Source organism: Balaenoptera physalus (assembly GCF_965194825.1).
Source record: "Balaenoptera physalus genome assembly, chromosome: 18".
NCBI lineage: Eukaryota > Metazoa > Chordata > Mammalia > Artiodactyla > Balaenopteridae > Balaenoptera > Balaenoptera physalus.
Window position 1 is genome coordinate 48,755,513 of NC_138899.1, and position 16,155 is coordinate 48,771,667.

The 16,155-nt window shown below is 36.7% G+C and overlaps 1 protein-coding gene across 4 annotated transcripts in view; it reads left to right on the forward strand.

Annotated features, from left to right (window-relative positions):
- Positions 1-16,155, forward strand: part of DIAPH3 (diaphanous related formin 3) — a 569,365-nt gene that overhangs the window by 161,745 nt on the left and 391,465 nt on the right. For all 4 annotated transcript variants that reach the window (XM_082435809.1, XM_082435810.1, XM_082435807.1 and 1 more), the window contains 2 exons: positions 12,541-12,615; positions 12,697-12,766. In XM_082435809.1, coding sequence (XP_082291935.1) covers positions 12,541-12,615; positions 12,697-12,766 — 145 coding nt within the window. The remainder of the gene's footprint in view (positions 1-12,540; positions 12,616-12,696; positions 12,767-16,155) is intronic.

Sequence of the window (16,155 nt, forward strand, 5' to 3'; positions counted from 1 at the left end):
AAAACTGTCCCTATTTACAGGTGACATAGTTGTTTACACAGAAAAGTTCTTTTTGAACTAGAACTAATCACTGAGTTCAGCAAGATTGCAGGATTCAAGGTAAACAAAAATCAAATGTGCTTCACAAGAGGAAAAGTTTTAGAGCTCTGTTGTACAACAGTGGGAATGCAGTTGACAGTACTGTACTGAACACTTAAATATTCAGAGGGTAAATTTATATTATCTGTTTTTTACCTGAACAAAACGATCAATTGTGCTTCTATATTCTAGCAATGACTTTTGGAAAACAACACTATTTACCACTGCTCCAAAAAAAGCAAACAAAAAAAAATACTCTGGTGTAAGTCTAAACAAATTGTGTACAGGACTTTTATGCAGAAAACTATGAAATCATGGTGAAGGAAATCAAAGAAGGTCTTAATAAATGGAGACATATTGTGTGTTCAAGAATGAGGAGACTCAACCCTGTTTGCTTGATCATTTGGGTTATTAGAATTCAATTCCCTGCATTCATGAGACTGGCATCCCTGTTTCCTTGCTAGCTGTCAGTTTAGGTTTGTCTCAGCTTTGTAGATTCCACCCACATTCCTTGGTTCATATTCCCCTTCCTCCATCTTTAAAGACTAAAGGCACGTTGAGTCCATCTCATGCTTTGAATCTCTTCTTTCTTCCATTTCATCTCTCTAACCCACCTGGGAAAGGGTCTCAGCTTTAATGAATTACGTAATTAGATTTGGTCCATCTGGATAATCTAGAGTAATCTCCCTATTTTAAAATCATCTGGTAGCAACTTTAATTCCGTTTTTAATTCCCCCTTTGCTATGTAGGGTATTCATAGGTTCTGATGTTAGGACATGACCATCTTTGAGGGGTAGGGGTGGGATTACTCTGTCTACCACGTATGCCTAACCCTGTAGTGGCTTCTTATTGCCCATGGCATTGTTCAGTCATCCCTTGGTATCTGCGGGGGTTCAGTACCAAAATCTGAGGGTGCGCAAGTTCCTTACATAAAATAGTATAGTATTTGCATATAACCTAGGTACATTCTCCTGTATACTTTAAATCATCTCTAGATTACTTATAATACCTAATAATGTAAAGGCTAGGCAAATAGTTGTAAATACAACAGAAATGCTATGTAAATAGTTGCTGGTGTGTGGCAAGTTCAACTTTTGCCTTTTGAATTTTTTTGAATTTTCTTTTTTTCAAATGTTTTCGATCTGCAATTTGTTGATCCCATGGATATGGAGTGCTGACTGTATATAGGTTTTCACAAGCTCCTTCCTACCTGTTTGGTTTTATCTCAGATACAGCCACTTGTGCTTAGGACAGGCCATGCCTTTCATATTTAATGTTTTTGCATGTATTCCCTCTGGCTTAGCGACTTCTCTTTCTTTCTGTGTCTTGTCCTTCAAGACTCAGGGCAGACATCAGCTGCTTTGTTCCCAGGAGAGGTGAGAGGTAGATGCTGCACCTTCTTTCTGTTCCCTTAGCACCATGGTTATAGCACGTCTTACATTATGGAAATAATTTTGCTTGACATTTGTTTCAACCAATAGTCTGTGAATTTTTTTAACGGGCAGAGAACATGTTTTATTCAGCTTTGTATTTCTCACCCCTAGTGCAGTATCGAGCACACAGTGAGGCCCTACTAAAGGCTGACTGACTTAGTTAATGAGCATTTGTTTTAGTAGTGGTGAAACATCATCCTTTGAGCAGCAGTCAGTCAAGTCCTAAAGTGTGATGTAGGGCAAGGACTCAGATTTATCCTCCTTAGTTAAGTATGTATAAGTACCAGTTCTAGAATCAGAATTGATATTTCTGGCATGAAGGTTGAAACAGTGTCAGTGATGCTGCGTGGAAGGCATCATCACTTGGTGCCTTTTTCTAAATATATAAAGTTAAGGTCATGAGCTAGGGCATGCATCAGCAGACTTAGTGCTATTTCTAAGCGACCTTAACTTCTCTCTGTGTCCCTTTCCTTATACAGTTGACCCTTGAACAACATAGGTTTGAACTACATGGGTCCACTTATAAGCAGATTTTTTTCAATTGTATATACTACTACACTACACAATCTGAGGTTGGTTGAATCTGCGGATGCTGAACCGCGGACATGGAGGTACCGCAGATAAAGATGTGGAGGGCTGACTACAAGTTATACACCGGTTTTTGACTAAATGGAGGGTCAGTGACCTTAAGCCCTGTGTTGTTCAAGGGTCAACTGTATATAAAAGTGGAAGGAGTTTCACTTTCATTCCAAAACTATTTTAGTGCTTAATCTGTGCTAGGTGCTGGGATTTAAAGACAAATAAGAAATAGTCCCTATCCTGCAGGTGTATGTAACAGGTGAGGTTGCCCTTATTATCTGGTAGGTTTTTTCCACCTTTGACAATCCATGATGCATTTGTCTTTCTCTTCCTTAGAGCACACTTGGGAAGAGAGGTAATAACTTTAACTTTAGTCTATGGGAAACATATATAGATAGTGATTTGTTCCTTTGGCCAGGAAGTAAATTTGAGACCTGATTACCATTTCTGCTTTATGTGGTGACTGTATTTGCTTCATAAACCCAAAATTACACTGGAAACCACTCTGCACTTTTGATTTCATCCTCTGTCTCTGGAAGCAATAACAATTTCCAAGCCTAGGCTGCCTTGAACATTTGAAGGTGGTTTGAACGTTTAATACTAGAGACCAGTTGCCCCTCTCCCTCCTCTTTTTAATTCTTCTGTTACCTTTTCACCTCTTCTTTTCTCCTACATTGAGACCCCTACGAGGAAGTGCTAAATGGAAATACACTTAGAAGTTTTTCTTGAAGCAATTAAAAGAGAAGACTTTGGTATTTCCAGTTATGGAACTTTTTTTTTTTAACATCTTTATTGGAGTATAATTGCTTTACACTGGTGTGTTAGTTTCTGCTGTATAACAAAGTGAATCAGCTATATGTGTACATATATCCCCATATCCCCTCCCTCTTGCGTCTCCCTCCCACCCTCCCTATCCCACCTTTCTAGGGGGTCACAAAGCACCGAGCTGATCTCCCTGTGTGATGCGGCTGCTTCCCACTAGCTATCTATTTTACATTTGGTAGTGTATATATGTCAGTGCTGCTCTCTCACTTCGTCCCAGCTTACCCTTCCTCCTCCCCGTGTCCTCATGTCCATCCTCTATGTCTGCATCTTTATTCCTGTCCTGCCCCTAGGTTCGTTAGAACCATTTTTTTTTTTTAGATTCCATATATATGTGTTAGCATATGGTATTTGATTTTCTCTTTCTGACTTACTTTACTCTGTATGACAGACTCTAGGTCCCTCCACCTCACTACAAATAACTCAATTTCATTTCTTTTTATGGCTGAGTAATATTCCATTGTATATGTGTGCCACATCTTCTTTATCCATTCGTCTGTCGAGAGTCACTTAGGTTGCTTCCATGTCCTGGCTATTGTAAATAGTGATGCAATGAACATTGTGGTACTTGACTCTTTTAGAACTATGGTTTTCTCAGGGTATATGCCCAGTAGTGGGATTGGTGGGTCATATGGTAGTTCTATTTTTAGTTTTTTAAGGAACCTCCATACTGTTCTCCATAGTGGCTGTATCAATTTACATTCCCACCAACAGTGCAAGAGTGTTCCCTTTTCTCCACACCCTCTCCAGCATTTATTCTTTGTAGATTTTTTGATGATGGACATTCTGACTGGTGTGAGGTGATACTTCATTGTAGTTTTGATTTGCATTTCTGTAATGATTAGTGATGTTGAGCATTCTTTCATGTGTTTGTTGGCAATCTGTATATCTTTTTTGGAGAAATATCTATGTAGATCTTCTGCCCATTTTTGGATTGGGTTGTTTGTTTTTTTGCTATTGAGCTGCATGAGCTGCTTGTATATTTTGGAGATTAATCCTTTGTCAGTTGCTTCATTTGCAAATATTTTCTCCCATTCTGATGGTTGTCTTTTCATCTTGTTTATGGTTTCCTTTGCTGTGCAAAAGCTTTTAAGTTTCATTAGGTCCCATTTGTTTGTTTGTGTTTTTATTTCCATTTCTCTAGGAGATGGGTCAAAAAGGATTTTGCTGTGATTTATGTCAAAGAGTGTTCTTCCTAACCTTTTCTCTAAGAGTTTGATAGTGTCTGGCCTTACATTTAGGTCTTTAATCCATTTTGAGTTTATTTTTGTATATGGTGTTAGGAAGTGTTCTAATTTTATTCTTTTATACGTAGCTGTCCAGTTTTCCCAGCACCACTTATTAAAGGGGCTGTCTTTTCTCCATTGCATTTTGCTGCCTCCTTTATCAAAGATAAGGTGACCATATGTGCATGAGTTTATGTCTGGACTTTCTATCCTGTTCCATTGATCTGTATTTCTGTTATTGTGCCAGTACCATACTGTCTTGATTACTGTAGCTTTGTAGTATAGTCTGAATTCACAGAGCCTGATTCCTCCAGCTCCGTTTTTCTTTCTCAGTAATGCTTTGGCTATTCAGGGTATTTTGTGTTTCCATACAAATTGTGAAAGTTTTTGTTCTAGTTCTGTGAAAAATGCCATTGGTAGTTTGATAGGGATTGCATTGAATCTGTAGATTGCTTTGGGTAGTATAGTCATTTTCACAATGTTGATTCTTCCAATCCAAGAACATGGTGTATCTCTCCATCTGGTTTGTATCGTGTTTGGTTTCATTAATCAGTGTCTTATAGTTTTCTGCATAGAGGTCTTTTGTCTCCTTAGGTAGGTTTGTTCCTTGGTATTTTTTCTTTCTGTTGCAATGGTAAATGGGAGTGTTTCCTTAATTTCTTTTCAGATTTTTTCCTCATTAGTATATAGGAATGCAAGGGAATTCTGTGCATTAATTTTGTATCCTGCTACTTTACCAAATTCATTGATTAGCTCTAGTAGTTTCCTGGTAGTATCTTTAGGATTCTCTATGTATAGTATCATGTCATCTGCAAACAGTGACAGTTTTACTTCTTCTTTTCCAATTTGGATTCCTTTTATTTCTTTTTCTTCTCTGATTGCTGTGGCTAAAACTTCCAAAACTATGTTGAATAATAGTGGTGAGAGTGGACAGCCTTTTCTTGTTCCTGATGTTAGAGGAAATGGTTTCAGTTTTTCACCACTGAGAACGAAGTTGGCTGTGGGTTTGCCATATATGGCCTTTATTATGTTGAAGTAAGTTCCCTCTGCCTACTTTCTGGAGAGTTTTTATCATAAATGGGTGTTGAATTTCGTCAAGAGCTTTTTCTGCATCTACTGAGATTATTGTATGGTTTTTATCCTTCAGTTTGTTAATATGGTGTATCACATTGTTTGATTTGCGTATATTGTAGAATCCTCTCATCCCTGTGATAAACCCCACTTGGTCATGGTGTATGATCCTTTTAATGTGCTGTTGGATTCTGTTTGCTACTATTTTGTTGAGGACTTTTGCATCTATGTTCATCAGTGATATTGGTTTGTAGTTTTCTTTTCTTGTGACATCTTTGTCTGGTTTTGGTATCAGGGTGATGGTGGCCTCATAGAATGAGTTGGGGAGTGTTCCTCCCTCTGCTATATTTTGGAAGAGTTTGAGAAGGATAGCTGTTAGCGCTTCTCTAAAAGTTTGATAGAATTTGCCTGTGAAGGCATCTGGTCCTGGGCTTTTGTTTCTTGGAAGATTTTTTTAAAAAATAAATTTATTTATTTAATTTATTTATTTTTGGCTGTTTTGGGTCTTTGGTGCTGCCTGCAGGCTTCTTGTTGCGGTGGCTTCTCTTGCTGCGAGGCACGGATTCTAGGTGCGCGGGCTCAGTAGTTGTGGCTGACGGGCTCTAGAGCATAGGCTTAGTAGTTGTGGCATACAAGTTAGTTGCTCCGTGGCATGTGAGATCTTCCCAGACCAGGGATCGAACCCATGTCCCCTGCATTGGCAGGCAGCTTCTCACCCATTGCGCCACTAGGGAAGCCCTGTTGGAAGAGTTTTAATCACAGTTTCAACTTCATTACTTGTGATTGGTCTGTCCATATTTTCCATTTCTTCCTGGTTCAGTTTTGGAAGCTTGTGCTTTGCTAAGAATTTGTCCATTTCTTCCAGGTTGTCCATTCTGTTGGGATATATAGTTGCTTGTAGTAATCTCTCATGATCCTTTGTATTTCTGCAGTGTCAGTTGTTACTTCTCTCTTTTCATTTCTAATTCTGTTGATTTGAGTCTTCTCCCTTTTTGTCTTGATGAGTCTGGCTAGTGGCTTATCAATTTTTTTTTATCTTCTCAAAGAACCAGGTTTTAGTTTTATTTATCTTTGCTATTGTGTCCTTTATTTCTTTTTCATTTATTTCTGATCTGATCTTTATGATTTCTTTCCTTCTGCTAACTCTGGGTTTTCTTTTGTTCTTGTTTCTCTAATTCCTTTAGGTGTAAGGTTAGGTTGTTTCTTTGTTTCTAGGTATTTTTTGATGTCCTCTTTGATTTCTTCAGTGATCTCTTGGTTATTTAGTACTGTATTGTTTACCCTCCATGTGTTTATATTTTTTACAATTTTTTTTCCCTGTAATTGATATCTAGTCTCATGGAGTTGTGGTCGGAAAAGATACTTGATATGATTTCAGTTTTCTTAAATTTACGAAGGCTTGATCTGTGACCGAAGGTATGATCTATCCTGGAGAATATTCCATGAACACTTGAGAAGAAAGTGTATTCTGTTGTTTTTGGATGGAATGTCCTATAAATATCAGTTAAGTCCATCTTGTTTAATGTATCGTATAAAGCTTGTGTTTCTTTATTTATTTTCATTTTGGATGATGTGTCCATTGGTGAAAGTGGGGTGTTAAAGTCCCCTACTATGATTGTGTTACTGTCGATTTCCCCTTTTATGGCTGTTAGTATTTGCCTTATGTATTGAGGTGCTCCTGTGTTGAGTGCATAAATATTTACATTTGTTATATCTCCTTGGATTGATCCCTTGATCATTATGTAGTGTCCTTCTTTGTCTTTTGTAATAGTGTTTATTTTAAAGTCTGTTTTGTCTGATATGAGAATTGCTACTCCAGCTTTCTTTTGATTTCCATTTGCATGGAATATCTTTTTCCATCCTCTCACTTTCAGTCTGTATATGTCCCTAGGTCTGAAGTGGGTCTCTTGTACACAGCATATATAAGGGTCTTGTTATTGCATTCATTCAGCCAGTCTATATCTTTTGGTTGGAGCATTTAATCCATTTACATTTAAGGTAATTATCAATATGTATGTTCCTATTACCACTTTCTTAATTGTTTTGGGTTTGTTTTTGTAGGTCTTTTCCTTCTTTTGTGCTTCCTGCCTAGAGAAGTTCCTTTAGCATTTGTTGTAAAGCTGCTTTGGTGGTGTTGAATTCTCTTAGCTTTTGCTTGTGTGTAAAGGTTTTAATTTCTCTGTTGAATCTGAATGAGATCCTTGCTGGGTAGAGTAATCTTGGCTGTAGTTTTTTTTCCTTCATCACTTTAAATATGTCCTGCCACTCCCTTCTGGCTTGCAGAGTTTCTGCTGAAAAATCAGTTTTTAACCTTAAACCTTATGGGGATTCCCTTGTATGTTATTTGTTGCTTTTCCCTTGCTGCTTTTAATATTTTTTCTTTGTATTTAATTTTTGACAGTTTGATTAATGTGTGTCTTGGCGTGTTTCTCCTTGGATTTATCCTGTTTGGGACTCTCTGTGCTTCCTGGACTTGACTGACTATTTCCTTTCCCACGTTAGGGAAGTTTTCAACTATAATCTCTTCAAATATTTTCTCAGACCCTTTCTTTTTCTCTTCTTCTTCTTGGACCCCTATAATTCGAATGTTTTTGCATTTAATGTTGTCCCAGAAGTCTCTGAGACTGTCCTCAATTTTTTTTCATTCTCATTTCTTTATTCTGCTCTGTGGTAGTTATTTCCACTATTTTATCTTCCACGTCACTTATCCATTTTTCTGCCTCAGTTATTCTTCTGTTGGTTTCTTTTAGAGAATTTTTAATTTCATTTATTATGTTGTTCATCATTGTTTGTTTGCTCTTTAGTTCTTCTATGTCCTTGTTGAATGTTTCTTGTATTTTCTCCATTCTATTTCCAAGATTTTGGATCATCTTTACTATAATTACTTTGAATTCTTTTTCAGGTAGACTGCCTATTTCCTCTTCATTTGTTTGTTCTGGTGGGTTTTTACCTAGCTCCTTCATCTGCTGCATATTTCTCTGTCTTCCCATTTTGCTTAACTTACTGTGTTTGGGGTCTCCTTTTTGCAGGCTGCATGTTCGTAGTTCCCGTTGGTTTTGGTGTCTGCCCCCAGTGGGTAAGGTTGGTTCAGTGGCTTGTGTAGGCTTCCTGGTGGAGGGGACTGGTGCCTGTGTTCTGGTGGGTGGGGCTGCATTTTGTCTTTCTGGTGGGCAGGGCTGTGTCAAATGGTGTGTTTTGTGGTGTCTGTCAACTTATTATGACTTTAGGCAGCCTCTCTGCCTAAAGGGTTGTTTTCTTGTCTTGCTAGTCGTTTGGCATGGGGCGTCCGGCACTGGAGCTTGCTGGCCATTGGGTGCAGCTGGGTCTTAGGTCTCTGGGAGAGCTCTCGGCGATTGATATTACATGGGGCCAGGAATTCTCTGGTGGTCCAGTGTCCTGAACTCCGCTCTCCCACCTCAGAGGCTCAGTCCTGACAGCAGACCGGAGCACCAAGACCCTGTCAGCCACATGGCCAGGTACGTGGGGATTTTCTTGCCCTTTGGGACATTTGAGGTCCTCTGCCAGCATTCAGTAGGTGTTCTGTAGGAGTTGTTCCACACATAGATGTATTTTTGATGTACTTGTGTGGAGGAAGTTGATCTCCACGTCTTACTCCTCCACCATCTTGAAGGTCCACCCTAGCAGTAGTTTCTTAAAGGACAGTTGCATTGTGATATTTCTAGACTATACAGGTTGCTCACAAACCACAGGATAAACATCTGAATGTCCTCTCTGTGATCACCCTGTCTGAGGAATGGGGACAGTAGGCATCCCTCTCTCTTCAAAAAGAGGGCTTCTAATAGTAGCTGCTGTCCGGTTAAGGTGCCTGAGAGAGTTGTTGTCTGTTTTCATTTCCCAGATTCATCCTTGATGGAATCAAGACATAAAGTTTCCTTCTCATTTGCTGCAACGTTCTTCCAAAGTCAACACTTTCTGCCGATCCTCTTCCTGTGAAAGAAGTTGTCTCTGATGTAGTGCACCCATATCATTGAGCTCTCTATCTCGATCTTTCAATTCTCCAGTGAGCAGCTGCAGCTCTTTTCCATTGTTTCTCGATAGTGGAAATCTCACTTTCTCCTGTTATGGAATTTTAAGAGGTAGATTTTGTGTTAAATTAGTACTTAGCACATTACTTTCTGCTGTTTTAAAGCGTTTTTTTTTTTTTTTTCCTTTACACATGTCATAGTAATCTGGGTCATTTCTATTCACAAATAAAAAACATTTGCCCAGTGCTTATTCATCCATGAATGCAGGTTTTAGTTAAACCACATAATGCCCTATGGCACTATGCTGACAGGCACAGAGTAAATAGCACAGATTTTGTTTCCTGAATATTGATCATTTATAGATCAGTTGATAATTTTTTTCCAGGTTGCTTCTTACATTGATGATGAGAAATTTTTCACTTCTGTAGAAAGCTATCGATTTTAATAAACCTCTGTCAGCACTGCAGACCTGCCTACTCAATATCACTTTTTTATCTTGAACATCTTTTCCAGAAGAGATAGGAAGTGATATTTGCTCCTATTCTTAAAAATAGCATTGCTGAAAATAGCAGGGGTGAGGGCAAGGGTTTTGAGAGAATGGGTTTGTGAATGATAACTTGTTAATACAACAATATGTTGGCCTTGCAAATTTTTAAGAAAAACATGGAAACTTTTTATGCACATTTAGTTTGTATTATATTACCTTTTCAATAAATACTTTCATCAGCTTTCTTTTTATGTTTACATATTAGTGTTTCTTTTGTTATCAAGCATCTTATCTTTCTTTCCCTGCACCCTGTCTGACTTTCCTTGTTATTGATATGTTTTATGATGTAAAGTATAGTCTGGCTTTCCGAAGGTTGTTGCTAATCTCTGATTTTATCATTGTCAAGAAATTAATTCCCACCGTGAGTTAAAAGGTTGTAATGTAAAGTAATTGGGTATAATGCTTCTTTACATTCAATCTTAGTAAGTTTCTTTTATAATTAGTTCATATGTAATATGCATGAGTGAACTTAAGTTTTACTTTAATGACTCATGTTCTGCATTGTAGAAGAGAGTTATTTAGTGGGTCCAGAAATAGTTGATTTGAGAAATTCTGTGGGTCCCAGTATTCTATAGTTAAATAGTTGTTATAATAGGGGTGATACATCTTCAAAATAGCTGTGTTCTATTATTTATTACTCAGACTTGATTTACCTGGATTGATATGCTTCCTGAATTTTATAGTGGGCTCCAACATGAGCATATCATGTGCAAGAAAATCTTTTTGTTACATTAACATGATTTTAAAATACTTTGTATATTTTGTTATAAGGCAGTTTTAGGAATAGTAACTTTATTCTCTATGATGATTGAAGGTGATAGCAGCATGAAGAATCCTAAACCATTTATATTAGCTTTACGATATCTTTATGGATATACTTTTGAATATAGAGATTGTTGAAACACTTCAAACAAAATACTGAAGTCTTACTGTGAGGTACTAAGACAGGAGGGTCTGATGAACAGAGTCTGTCCACACATCTCAGTGCCAGTCCAAGCAAAACGCTCAAATTACTCCTTGTGTGTTTGATTTCAAGCTTCCCTGCTGCAAGTGAAATAAGAATAAATACAGAATTGGATGTCAACAAGGCATACAGTTAAGTGGGATGCTATAGGCGTTTTCATGAAATATGAAAGCAAGATTTGAAATGCCTACAAGTAATCTGTGCGATGCTGATAGTGGAGAGTAAACTCTTAACTTTTGAAGTAGCATCCTGGTTTGAAAACACCAACTTATATTGAACTTTTTTCCTTCACCTTAGCTATAATAGTGATCTTCAGTCTTTTCTTTTACACGGGAGTATCTTTCCTGTTTAAGTACATTCTTGTATTAGTTATTCTGTGGTTTTCATAGAGAAGAGATGAGTAAAATAGTCTGAGATGAGTCTGCCAATCTAAATGGCAAATTCTTTTCTTGGGGACGGGGTGGTTAAAATCAGAAACTCTGACTATTTGTAGGTGATTAAGCCATGTTCACAGAAGTGTACAAGTGAAGAAGAGGGAATTCTTTAAAAAAATTTTTGGCCGTACCATGCCGAAAATGTGGGATCTTAGTTCCACAATAAGGGATCGAACCTGCGCCCCCTGCAGTGGAAGCGCCGAGTTGTAACCACTGGACCACCAGGGAAGTCACTGGAATTTTTAAAATAATATTTTTATTTTTCATGCAAATATATTACATTTGGTGTTTACTCTTATTTTCTAAGGAATGTAATACTGTGTCTTAAGTAAGAAAATGGTATTATATTCTGGTATGTGACTTAAATTTTTTATTCTTTATAACATCCTGCTTTTGATTATTGGATGAAAGTTTGTTATTAATATTCCATTTTTCAAAGGCTACACGCAGACACACATACACACATAAAATCATACATACAAACAAATAGGTATACAAGCACATATATACAAAGAAATACACATATATATCATATTATATCTTTTTCTTTTCCCCACTTTTTGGAAGACGGATTGTTAACATTATTTTATTTATTGTGCTAGGCTTTCCAAATCAACACTGATTTCTCCTAAGGTAGTTTTTCTATAATCAAGGTGAGCTGTTGTCTATTGGCAGTGCTATCCTAATTACATACATACTTTGATTATATTAATGGGTTTAATGGAATAGAGGTGGTTGGGTCAAGATGAAAATATTCATTTAAAAATAATGATAAAGCTCTTTTTAAAAATACAACTGAACTTTGAAAGTTAAGAAATTGTTAACATTTATAAAGATGTATTTTAGTGGTTTGGAAAATTCTCCTAGAACATGCTTTTACAATATTTTGACTAATTTTTTCAGTAATCTTTTTCTTTATGTAGACCGGAATCTTTTCTCTTTAAATATTGCTCACTTGCCCAATATCTGCTCTTTGGAATAGTCCAGAGTGAGGCTTGTCCAGTGGTGTGCTGTTAAATGTTTAACAACCAGTTCTGGGTGAGGGGATGCTCTGATTGGCAGCATTTGCTGATTTCTGTAGTGTCAATACTTCCAACATGGCAGGTTTTAAGCTACTAACATGATGTCAATGGACATGGGGCATGGAAGAGCTGGGCACACTCAGCTCTCACAAGCCAAGTGCAAGCTGGCTTCAGCACATCACTGGCTTATCACATCATCGCTCCTTTTTTCACAAAGATTATGAATCATGAATGATTTTATACATAGTGTTATTCTTTTATTGTATTTATGACTAGAATGTAACAAGTACAAAATATTTGTGAGTATATAGCATTATTGTGATATTCCAAACTAGAATACTGACTTAATATATGACTACCCTTTCTTCTGTTTTTCAGTTGGGTGGAGAGCTTTGAACATGAGGGGCTTGGTTTATTACTGGACATTTTGGAAAAGCTGATTAGTGGCAAAATGTAAGTATTGCTAATCATTATTTCTAATTAAGCTACATTTGCATGTCCAATGATGATTCCAACATTGATATCTTTATGCAGACAAGAAAAAATTATAAAGAAGAATCAGCACAAAGTCATACAGTGTCTAAAGGCCTTGATGAACACCCAGGTATGTACATAGGTAATTGTATTGTAGTTCTTTATCAGTTCTTACAGAAATTCTTATGAAAGAAGGGTTATGTAATATAGAATTTGCACTAAAGTGATACATTGCTTTGATAAGCTCTTCAGTATATAATGGAAAAAATATTGAAGTATTGATTTCTAGTTTTCTATCAAATCCACTGTCTCTCAACAGGAGAAACTTGGGGATGAATAGATCCTCTTCTAGTGCTTAACCCTTCATGCACAGATTAATTTTCTTTTCCTCCTGTCCTTCCTCCCTACCTCTCTACCTCCCTGTCTGTCCTCTTTTTTGTTCCCTTCTCTTCCTCCCTTCCTTCTTCTCTTTTAATTTTCAGAAGTATAGCATGAATCAGCTTTGAAATCATACACGATTATTAAATGTGGTCTGCAGTAATACTTATTACCAAAGAATTAAGTTGGAAAGACTTAGTTTTTATAGTCTAGAGATTTAAATTTTTAATGAAATTAATGTGAACAGATATGAACAGGTCCCAGAGGTGGAGGAGCAATGATGCTTAATGCAAGTACAGTTGACCCTTGAACAATATGTGTTTGAACTGCACTGGTTCACTTATATGTGGATTTTTAAAAATAAATATATATTTGTACTGTAAGTGTATTTTTTCTTCCTTCTGCTTTTTAAAAATAACATTTTCTTTTCTCTACCTTACTTTATTGTAAGAATATAGTATATAATACATATAAGATACAAAATATGTGTTAATCAACTCTGTGTTATTGGTAAGACTTCTGGTCAAGAGTAGGCTATTAGTAGTTAAGTTTTGGGGGAGTCAGAAATTATACTCGGATTTTTGACTGCATGAGGAGTTGGTGCCCCTAACCCCTGTGATGTTCAAGAGTCAACTGTAATATTGAAACCAAATATAATATGGCAGGTCTGCAGTTTGAATATTTAAAGAAGATACATTAGAAGAGAGAAATGGTTTATGCTCTGTACTGAAGCTGGGTTTATCTAACTGTGTTTCCTTTTTTTCATACTGTTAATTGCAGAAATTAGCTTTATTCCATGCCATGTCTCTAGCTCTAACATCTAAACATATCTACCTCATGATGCGTGCAGTAATGATAGGTGTTTTCATTCATTAGACAGCGGGAGAGGAAATTTTACCTATGTTGGGTGATTTGTGTTTTATAGCAAAACTGTGTATTTCTGATTAATTTTAATTTTTAATATTTTTGCCTTATCCTCATTTTTAAAATAAATTTTTAGAGAACTTCGTACTTAAGTACTTGTACTTAAATCATTAACATTTACATTTCTTTTTATTAAATGCAGCAAATATTTATATTTTCTAATTATTTTTTAAATTGAATTATTTATGGATTTTTCATCATTTTCTGGAGTTAAGTTTTCTATTTTTAACCAATGAAATATTTTTCACCTCCCTGCTTCCTCCAATCAGATACGATTTTCAGGGAAAATATCTGATGTAGAAATCACAAGTACTTTCTGTACTGAACTCACTGTTCTGTGAGAATTCGATTTTAGATATATTATGTAGCCTTTGTAGAGTACATTTTAAGAGTGAGTGAATAAAGGAATCAAATTGCTCATAGGGAGACATCTTTTCACACTGAGTGTATAACACTTGCTTTCAGGCGGGGTGGGGGGGCTTCTAAAATAAGAATATAGAAACTGGAAATTTCATTGGTGATGGGAAGGCTAGGAGTAGCGAAAACCCAGAAACGTTTTTCCAGAACAAAGGGGCACGGGGCATTTGGATCATAATTTGAATTTAAGAATGTCATGGTTAAAGTGAAGTGGTATATAGAAGATAATATTCCTACTTGGTTTAAGACTGAATTGGAAAGGGAGTAAACTATGTATTTATATTCTAATTAATATAATGTGATTTATTGTTATAATAATGGATTATTTTGTTTATAGTTTATGTGGAGCTGGAATATATTGTCATTTGCATTTATTACTGTCATGCTGATATGAATAAAAAGTTACTGATACTTGGAATTATAATGTCTGAATTCTAAACATAATTATATGTGAAATTTTTTGGTAAATATTTTTTTTCCGAGATTGGTTGATGCTTTTTCCTCTACCTTACTGTGCAGTCTTTATAAAAGTTCATTGAATGATGAAAAATATAGGCTTTAAGAGAAAAAATGTATGTACTAGTACCTTATTTGGTACTAGTAATTAATTATATAATTGATATTATGAGTGAATCTGATATCATTGTATGAAATTGAATTTTTTTATAATACTAAATTGAACTTTATAGTAGTGTTTAAATAGAAGAAGATTTTGAATATCTATTAGGAAGAAAATAAAAGTCAAGATGAAAAGTTAAATACCTTTAAATTAAGAGGTAGTCGGAACAGGGGTTTCATTTTTGTCAGTTAACTTTTTGTGTTAAGGTGTGTACCCCCAACGAGGGTGCCTTGTTCCTGAAGCCAGCCCCCTCCCTACGTTATCTCTGCTGCTGGTATTAACTCACCGTGTGTAGTCATTCAGCACCAGTTTTCATGTAGGGCATCTGACACAGGGATTTAGGGTATTCACCTTCCCCTGCCTAACACACCTTCAGTGGCCTGCAGTTCCACCTATTAGGTAATAATAGGCCTCAAGTAGAGTGCAAAGGGAACCTGGCACTGGTCCTCAGTTTAGAACATGTGAGTTTTCCTAAAATCTGGAGTGGATCCTTGACATTCAGTGGAGAGACATTCTTAGACCTTCCAAAATTTGTCACCATCTCTCTAACCTTGTAATAGCCTTCATTTAATGCACTTTAAGTGCCAGCACTGGTAAGTTGACTATTTCTCTCACAGAGTCAATGGGTTTAGTTTTGCTTTGTTTTTTTAAATAATTGAATGAGAGTAATTTTATACAAGTAGGCAGCAGTTCAGTCTTTAATTCTAGATACTCAGTAGTGGTAATCTGGCCTCATTCCAGTCTCAAAATGAGCACCATACAATTTTCCATTAGCGAAGTCAGAGAATATTGCCAGTGATGCAGCTTTGAGTTCACAAGACACTGGTTGAAACTAGGAGATCAGAGAATGCTCCTATTCCACTCTTGACACATGGTTTAGGGTAAGAGGGCCTGACAGAGAAGGTAGGTGGTATCCCTTAGAGGAAATCAGTATGAGTTGCTTTGAATGGCTGGAGGAGCCACAGGATTCTGATTCCCAAAGGGCAGGTGCTGGCTCAGGCCAGCCCAGAGTGGGGGAAGTGAAGGAGGAAGTGCTGAAGGCAAGCTTTACTCAGTCTCAGGTTTATTAGGACAGAGCCAGCCCTTTGGTACTTGGTAATCATTGGCTGGTTGACTTTTTGAATTGGGTCTAAGTGGTACATTACAGAACTCTGACAATTCCCTGGAATGATTGTCGAGGC